The 8,913-nt window shown below is 36.1% G+C and overlaps 1 protein-coding gene across 3 annotated transcripts; it reads left to right on the top strand.

Annotated features, from left to right (window-relative positions):
• The first annotated feature begins 246 nt into the window (after nt 1-246).
• LOC114182697 lies at nt 247-7,942 on the top strand. 3 transcript variants are annotated; one of them, XM_028069615.1, is made up of 10 exons: nt 247-444; nt 715-764; nt 918-974; nt 1,150-2,359; nt 3,056-4,406; nt 5,292-5,571; nt 6,007-6,114; nt 6,211-6,489; nt 6,917-7,060; nt 7,372-7,942. In XM_028069615.1, the coding sequence occupies exons 4-10, from the start codon at nt 1,168-1,170 to the stop codon at nt 7,558-7,560; spliced, it is 3,543 nt and encodes a 1,180-aa protein (XP_027925416.1). In that variant the 5' UTR covers nt 247-444; nt 715-764; nt 918-974; nt 1,150-1,167; the 3' UTR covers nt 7,561-7,942. The 3 variants fall into 3 exon arrangements, with proteins under 3 accessions (XP_027925416.1, XP_027925417.1, XP_027925415.1); XM_028069616.1 differs by lacking the exon at nt 918-974 and having other exon boundaries at nt 269-444; nt 715-917; XM_028069614.1 differs by having other exon boundaries at nt 269-444; nt 715-974.
• The last annotated feature ends 971 nt before the right edge of the window (nt 7,943-8,913 follow it).

Below are 8,913 nucleotides of genomic sequence, written 5' to 3'. Positions count from 1 at the left end.
AAAAGTGTTAAAATTCACATAAGAAATAAAAATCTGCAATTTTTTTAAATAAAAGCTAAATCTTTTGAAAAGATAATTAGGAGAAGAAAAGTGAATAATAAAATTATTAAGAAAATTAAAAAAAGTATACACATGAGGAGCAGTGGGACATGTGTACAGGCTGCACAAACACAAATTCAAATATGCCTTTTGCATGCAAGATTTGGGTTAACAACTTAAATTAACCTCATAAAAGTTAAATTGAGTTGAGATGAGAAAAAAAAAGAAAGATATAAAATATTTAGAAGCAACACAACACAAACATAGAGCTTTGGTCCACCATCACCATTCACCACCTCAATTCATCAGCAGAGGTAGCAGGGAAGGAAGGGACAAGAGAACGCAGCGTACCCTCTAAACCCTTTACGAGCAAAACAACAAACAACACACACCCTCTGTTCCCAGGTGTTTTTTTCTATGCTTTTATTTTTATTTTTTAAATTCTCATTCATTTGCCGTTTTAATGGGACCCCATTTGCCCCTTTCGTTCCAGCAGAGCCTGGAAATTTGTTCCGGGACGTAAATGCCAGATCTCGATGGCAATTGGCAATTGGGGTTTCCTCTGAAAATTCCCACTTTGCAAAAACCTTTCTTTTTTGTTTTTATCTTCTGTTTGGTGAAAATTAGTGCTGCCCTTTTCGTTGATTGGTGCTGGGTGTTTGGGGTTTTCTGCAGTGGCTTTGGATCGGTGATTGGGAAAATCTCGATAAGCTTTGGTGTTTGCGGTATTTTCTGGGAACATCTCTCCTAGGTTTCGTTGTTTTCAAGGAACAAAAAAAGTTGACAAATTTATTGGCTTTGGTCGCTGAAGATTTTTTGTTCTGGAGGAAACAAACACTTATGCTTGCGGTTTTGTTTCGGTTTTCTATTTTATTCAGGTATAATACAAACACAAAGGTGGCATAATGCCACCACTTTGTTATGCCTGATACGAGGTAAGCTTTTCGATTTCTCTTCAACATGTTCAATTTTTTTTTTCTTTTGTTTGTTGCAGTGGAAATATGTATTGCCTTTTGTTTTTTTCGAAGTCTTTGTTTTGAATGAAAGCTCTTTTGGGTTTTGCCTTTTCTGAAGCTTTTTGTGTGTTTTTGTTTGGTGGGTTGAGTTTAGGTTGGCAGGGGCTTGATAATGGCAGACACAAATTCAGTTGAAGTGATTTTGGATTTTCTGAGGAGGAATAGGTTCACCCGAGCTGAGGCGGCTTTGCGTAGTGAGCTCAGTAACTGCACTGATGTAAATGGTTTCTTGCAAAAGCTTACATTGGAAGAAAAGGACTTGCGTGGCGGGTTGCAGAGTGATAAGGGGAAGCCTGTTGTAGAAAATCATGGGTTGAATTCTCGTGACGGGGTTGAAGTTTCTAAAGAACTGATTGTGAAGGAAATAGAATGTGGGACTGGTAGAAATGCTGCAGAAGAAAGCAAGTGGAAAACTGTTGCTCCCACAGGGGAAAGGAATAAGTCTAGTGAAGTGGTTGGAACGAGTGAAAAAAACTTTACCTTCTCAAAGAGTTCGGAGGACAGTGTTCTTGATTTGTACTCATGGAAGTTTAATCCCACCAATGGTCCTGTTGAACCTTACCAAAATGATAGTGGAAGTAGGCCTAGTAATGCTTTGAAGGCACCGGTATCTCAACAATCAAAGTATCAAACTGGTGAAGTTCCTGCTGCAACCAACAGTAATGTGAAATCTGGGGAAGGGGAGGTAAATAGTATACCTGCCGAAAAAACAGCCTTGTGGCTTGGAAGTAGTGGTAGATCCTCTACAGAACCAAAGTATGATCTTATGCATAACAAAGAACCTAAGGAACTTGATATGCAGCTCAATTATAATGCTTCATCTCTTAAAGAGAACTTGACAGATAATCACTTGTCAAGAACTGATGAGAATGTGAATTCATCTACAGATCTATGGAAAGATTGTTCCGTGAAGACTGTTTTCCCTTTCTCAAAGGGGGATATGTCAACAAGCTACAACGGTTCAACTTTTTCTGACAGACAAGAGGAGAAGAGAAGGGCAGAAAACGGTGATGTTATGACATCAATAAAAGAGCAAGTGGATGAAGTAGGAAGAGCTCTTTACTTAGGAAAGTTGCAAGGCAGTTCTGGCAGCTTAAATTTTCCTCTTGATCTGGAGAATCCAAAGGAAGAGTTTCCTAGGCTTCCTCCTGTAAAAATCAAGTCAGAAGATAAGCCCTTGACTTTTAACTGGGGAGATAAGTTTGAGTCTGACGGACTGGCTGTGAAACTCACTGGTGCAGACAACTCCTTTCTTATAGGGTCATATTTGGATGTCCCTATTGGACAGGACATTAAAACTACTGGTTAGCATTTTACATTCATTGTTAACTTATAAGTTTTCTTGGCATTTCAATTAGTTGTTTACTGAGTCAATTTTTCTGTTTCATTTGTTTGTTTATCATGCTGATAGTTTTCCATCTTCAGTGGTAATTTTCGTCTTTTTTTTGGCTTGTATATGTTCCTTTAAGAGTGTTCCTATTTGGCTTCTTTATGGTATTAAGTTTGTATGTTTGACAAGTGTTGACACATCAGGTTTTGGACTATTCCTTACCATTTTGTCTGCTGTTAAAAGAGGATAAATTTAATGTTTGGTGTGGCTATGGTCTTTGTGTTGACTTGACTTAATTCAATGGATGATTCGTCCAATTCATGCTATGGATCCTTTCTGCAAATTTAAGTTCTCTTGAATATGTTCATGTGATTTGGACTCCTATTTCAATGATATTTAGCTTGTGGAAATGATTAGTGGCCTTAATGTCAATGATTTCATTTGTTCTTGTTACAAAATGTATTGATTTGAACAAAGTAATTTAAGCATTCAATATTATCGTATTTTATCTTCTGAAACTTTTTCTTTGTCCTTTATCTGTTTAGATAGGAAGATTTTCCCTCTTTGCTAAATGGCAATGACATTAATGCTTTTGCATGGGCTGTTTTGCCAGAATTAATATCAACAATTTGTGCATATTCAAATATTTGACTTTTTCATATATTTTCAGGTGTGAGGAAGTCTATTGGGGGCAGCTGGCTGTCTGTAAGTCAAGGGATTTCTGAAGATACATCTGATCTTGTATCAGGTTTTGCAACAATTGGGGATGGGTTGAGTGAATCTGTTGATTATCCAAATGAATATTGGGACTCTGATGAATATGATGATGATGAAGATGTTGGGTACATGAGACAACCCATTGAGGATGAGGCCTGGTTTTTGGCACATGAAATTGATTACCCCAGTGATAATGAAAAGGGGACGGGGCATGGAAGTGTTCCAGATCCTCAAGAAAGAAGTCCAGCCAAAGATGAAGAGGATGATCAATCTTTTGCTGAGGAGGATTCTTATTTCTCTGGTGAGCAATATATTCTACCAAAAAATGTTGAGCCGGTCACTTCAGATGATCCGATTGGTCTAACGATTACCGAAATGTATGGAAGAACCAATGGTAACGATATAATGACTCAATATGATACACAACTGATGGACGTTGAAGAACTGAATCTGATGCATATAGAACCTGTCAGGCAGGGCTTTGTTACTCACCAAAATGATCTCATCATGCTGGGAGATGGGCGGGTTCTGAATCATGGTGCGAGGCCACGAATTGAGGACATGGAAGATGATCAGCATGGTTCAGTTAGATCAATTGGAGTGGGGATCAACAGTGATGCTGCTGATATTGGTAGTGAAGTGCATGGAAGTTTGATTGGTGGTAGTAGTGAGGGGGATTTAGAATATTTTCGTGATCATGATACTATGCACAGTGGCACCAAACACACTCATCAGGATTTGGACAAGAGTTTTTGTAACAAATCAGTTAAAAGTAACAAGAAAACTGACAAGAATGAATCAAATAAATATGTCATAGACAGTAATAAAGATGCATGCTCGCAGATAAAAACACATACTGATGGGAACTTTTCATTTCCCCAATCTCTTAGAGATGGCCAGATGATTCAGGCTGGCTCCAGTAAGTCTCCATGGACGAGTAATGGTAATGTAGATGAAACAGATGACTGTCTTAATGCCTTTGCGGGCTCTGATGACATGCTTTCATCTTGGAGGCGGAAGAGTAGTGATTCTTCACCTGTTAAGAGTTCTAGGGATGATAATAATGCTCTCGTGGTAAGATCCAGAAACTCTTCTCCAACTACAGTCTCAAATTACGGGTATACTGATGGAGAGCATGTCAAGCTAGAAAAGGATGAAAAGGTAAGTGTTGTAAGGGAAGACGATATAGGTGCATCACTAGAGGATGAAGAGGCAGCTGCTGTGCAAGAGCAGGTAAGACAAATAAAGGCTCAAGAGGAAGAATTTGAAACCTTCAATCTAAAGATCGTGCACAGGAAAAACAGGCATGTTTTAAATATATCATTCTTACTATTTTTGTTAACTCACAAAGTAGTTGAGGAAATTAGCACTATAGATTCTTTTATGATATACATTATAGAAGTTTAAAAGTATTGAAGTATGCTATTAGCTTTGTGAATCGTTCCATTTTATTTTTTAACTTGACAACTATTCATTCTATCTCTCATCACTGGTGAGTTCCTATTATATTAATTGATTTTTTTTGTCACATTACAGACATCTTTGTGAAATTTTAGACACATGGACATTCGTAATAGTAAATGCAAACAACATTTTGTGAACATTTGGTTCTGTTAACAATGGAAAATAAACATTACCATGACAACAAATCTACTATTTCCTTTTTGAAATCTCCACCACTTTGTTAAAATTTGGAACAGGATATATTTTATGATTTGTGTGAAAAAAAATGCATTATTTGTCATTTTATTTGTCGTGCACATCTCTTTGTTCCTTCATGAGTAGTCATGCAATTAACTCAGTCAAAATGTCTGTGTATAATAATGCTGTCTTCTTAGTTGGCTATGCTTGATCATTTAATTGCATGCTCTAGACTTATTGATAATTGTTGCAAATACCTGAAGTTGTTTTAATCCTGTTATGCATACAATACAACATACATGCCTTTGTCTTGATAATTCTATCAAGCATTTTGTTTAGATGGTAAGATTCTTTCCCCCTTCCCATGGAAAGTTATGTGCTGATGTATACAGAGCTTTATAAGTGATAATTTTTGTGGTATGAGGCCACAATGAGATTGTCATTTTGGATACTATTAATATGTTTCAAAGTCAGCATTCTTCTTGTCATTGTTCCATGTTCATTTTGACCTTTTGAAATGCTATCTGAACCCAATTATTATTGCTCAGAACTGGCTTCGAGGAGGACAAGAATTTCCATGTTGTTTTAAATTCCGTATTAGCTGGGCGCTATCATGTCACTGAGTATCTTGGATCTGCTGCATTTAGTAAAGCTATACAAGCTCATGACCTGCACACAGGCATGGATGTTTGTGTTAAGATTATAAAGAACAACAAAGACTTCTTTGACCAAAGCCTTGACGAGATCAAGCTTCTTAAGTATGTCAATAAGCATGATCCTTCAGACAAGTTCCACCTTCTAAGATTGTATGATTATTTCTATTATAGAGTAAGTGATTTTGGATGTGCTATTCTTTTACTTATTATCATCAAATTTTTCTTTCAATCAATAGTTGATTTATGCATATTTGCATATTTCTGGGTACTTTCTACTACTATAAAGAGTATACATCACCCATGAATAGGTTTAGTTTATAGTGGATTCTAATGGTATTTATTTGCCACTTTCTGCATATTTTTGAGCACTATGTAGCGATAACACATTTATTGATTTGTCATTTTTAACTAAAGCCTCCGAACTTAATGTTTGTAGCTTTGCTAAGTTGCATTGCTTTCCAGGATATGATGTTTAGTATAACTATCTGCTCTGTCTTCAAATTTTAATAATTTAAATCATTATGAGGGCCTAACCTTTTAATCTATAGTCAAAGTGATGTCGAGAAGTATCTTTCATCATCTGACTTTACTATCCCTTGGAATGCAGGAACATTTGTTAATAGTATGTGAGTTGCTCAAAGCCAACCTATACGAGTTTCACAAATTTAATCGAGAATCAGGGGGGGAAGTTTATTTCACGATGCCAAGGTTGCAGGTTTGTGGTGTGCTGTTTGTAATATGATCTATGGTTTTCATCCTTTCTGCTAGTATAATACTGTCATCATAAACACATTTCAACTTATGTGTGCAGTCAATCACCATTCAGTGTTTGGAGGCACTTCAGTTTTTGCATAGTCTTGGACTAATACATTGTGACTTGAAGCCAGAGAATATTTTGGTTAAAAGCTATAGCAGATGTGAAGTGAAGGTTATTGATCTCGGGAGTAGTTGTTTTGAGACAGATCACCTTTGCTCGTATGTTCAGTCCAGGTCTTATCGTGCTCCTGAGGTTATTTTGGGGCTTCCATATGACAAGAAGATTGATATCTGGTCACTTGGATGCATCTTGGCAGAACTTTGTACTGGCAACGTAAGATCAATATATGGATAATGTTACTCATTTCAAAATGCTATGAAGTTTTTCATACTTAATTAAAGTGTTCCAAATGTCCTGTGAGAAGTGCATAAAAAAGGTATAAAATGTTTTGTACTAGATTTTGACGAAGTTGAGTTTGCCCTGCAATCAACCACATTATGGTGTTTGGTTCAGCTCTTGGAGTAATAATTGATTTATTAGTTTCTTAGGAGAGCTTTTGAAAAGAAAAAGTGGTTATTTTCCCCAAAACATTATATCCCACATGTGCTCAATGCAAATAACTATACGTCTAAATCTCCCTAATGATGGGACCTTTGGAACCTGATATAAACTTTATCTCTTCTGTTGAAGTGCATTTTCTTTGCTAAATACAAATACATGCATACTACTCTCTTTCCTCACTCAACCATGTGTGATATAGGTCCTCTTCCAAAATGATTCCCCTGCAACACTACTTGCTCGGGTGATCGGGATCATTGGCCCAGTTGATCAAAGTTTACTTGCCAAAGGACGGGATACATATAAATACTTCACAAAAAATCACATGCTTTATGAACGGAATCAGGTGAGAATTTTATTTCTAATTTTCTTAGTATTTGAAACAAACTTGTGGTAAGTAATCTGAAGTCTTGATGCTTAAGGAAATGTACCTTCTCTTATGCTTGTCTTTGAAACTAGAGAGAGGTTCCTATGTTTCTACCAAAGTATTTTCTATCATCTGAAACTTTGGCTTTTAACTAAACCAAATGATATCGTGTGATCCACACCTTGGTGATCTCACCTAGTATAATACTTCTACCATACTATTTATCCTCTTCCTTTTGCATTCTACTTTCTTCAAATAACTTGACAGTACTATTTGTTTATGATACACAGGAAAGCAACAGGTTAGAATACCTGATTCCAAAAAAGACATCATTGAGGCATAGATTACCGATGGGAGACCAAGGCTTCATCGACTTTGTTGCTCATTTGCTCGAGGTTAACCCAAAGAAGCGACCGTCTGCGTCTGAGGCCCTGAAGCACCCATGGTTATCATACCCTTATGAACCAATATCATCTTAAAGAATTTGCAGGTTTTTCTGTCTTCTCGGTGATAATGTCCAATTACCCTAAGCCGGGTAAGTTAAGTTGCTGAAAGGGAAAGGCACCACCATATTCATGCTTGCCGCTTTTCATTATCTATTTTAGAGATGATATGGAAAGAGTTGTGCACTCTCACATTCCTGCATGATTGATGATGCATTGAAAGGTGTTTGATTTTGTGGCCAATACTTGTCTTTCCCATCAATGATGTAATTTAGCATGTAAGATGTAATGTTATTATGCTGTTGATTTCTTTTCCTTGTTTGGTCTTGTTGAAAAGGGAATCCTTGAAATATTGATTGTACATGACGTGGGACAATTCATTTAGTCATTAGTAGTATTTTTAGCATATTTGGTTTCACTTTGCGGATGCGATTTTTTAACGTTGATCAGAAGCTAGTTGGTTCTTATAGCTTCTACACGTGAGTTTCCAAACACGCAGTTTTTGACATAGCACTTATTAGTTTTGATTCCACAGTTGAAGCACCAGTTAAAAGAAAAGCTGGTGGCAATGTGAGACTCGAGACTCACTTGAACACTTGCTTTTGTGGCAATTGAGATGCAAATTTTCCTTTACCTTCTTGTGTTGGAAGCAACTAAAGTGTATCTTGATGGTGTTGTGAAGCTTCATTTGGTTTAATGGTAGCAAATGGGTTCAACAAAGTGTGATCTGTGAATCTCTTCTTCAGGAATGAATGTGGTGGTTAAGCATTTTTGGTGCCTTTGGGAACACAACTTCTGAATGGGAACACAACTTCTGAAGTTGCTGTTCCTTTGTTTTTGTTCCATCATTCATTCTTTTCACCGACCTACGTGTTTTTGTTTAACGTTATTTTCTTTGTAAATATTCACTTTGCTGTATAATGTTTGTTTTCTCTTGAAAAGTAACCCTTGTTCATAATATACAAAAATAAAATAAAATGAAAGAAACAATTTCAAAATTATGTGTATTTATCATTCGTCATGAATCCTAATATGTGGTGGAAACTTACCTTTTGATCCAAAACTAAAATTTCACTTTTTTTTTAATGTTTCTACAACTCATAATGACGTTAAACATGGCTATCATGTTTCATTAATCTAATTTAGAACCTCCTTTATTAATATTGAAATTAACAAGTCATTACTTCAATATCGAAAGCGAATAAAAAAACATGGAATAATAGGAGCAAGACATTAAAAAAAATGATCAGTCCCTATTTATATGGAATATGTTATATATCTTTTGAAAGCCATATAATTTTCATCCTTACATACTTATTTAAATAAATAATTGACATTAGTTTTAAATTAACATATAGATTTTTAGAATGACTTCTAAATTAAACAACC

This window comes from Vigna unguiculata, chromosome 4 (assembly GCF_004118075.2).
Source record: "Vigna unguiculata cultivar IT97K-499-35 chromosome 4, ASM411807v1, whole genome shotgun sequence".
Lineage (NCBI taxonomy): Eukaryota > Viridiplantae > Streptophyta > Magnoliopsida > Fabales > Fabaceae > Vigna > Vigna unguiculata.
The sequence above is the reverse complement of the archived record's forward strand: the minus strand, read 5'-3'. Positions and strand labels throughout refer to the sequence as shown.

Bases quoted from the DNA above. Each gene is read 5' to 3' on its own strand.
- LOC114182697 (XM_028069615.1), top strand. From the start codon at position 1,168: ATGGCAGACACAAATTCAGTTGAAGTGATTTTGGATTTTCTGAGGAGG. The intron at 4,407-5,291 runs GCATGTTTTAAA...ATTATTGCTCAG, and splicing joins ATCGTGCACAGGAAAAACAG to AACTGGCTTCGAGGAGGACA. The intron at 5,572-6,006 runs GTAAGTGATTTT...CTTGGAATGCAG, and splicing joins ATGATTATTTCTATTATAGA to GAACATTTGTTAATAGTATG.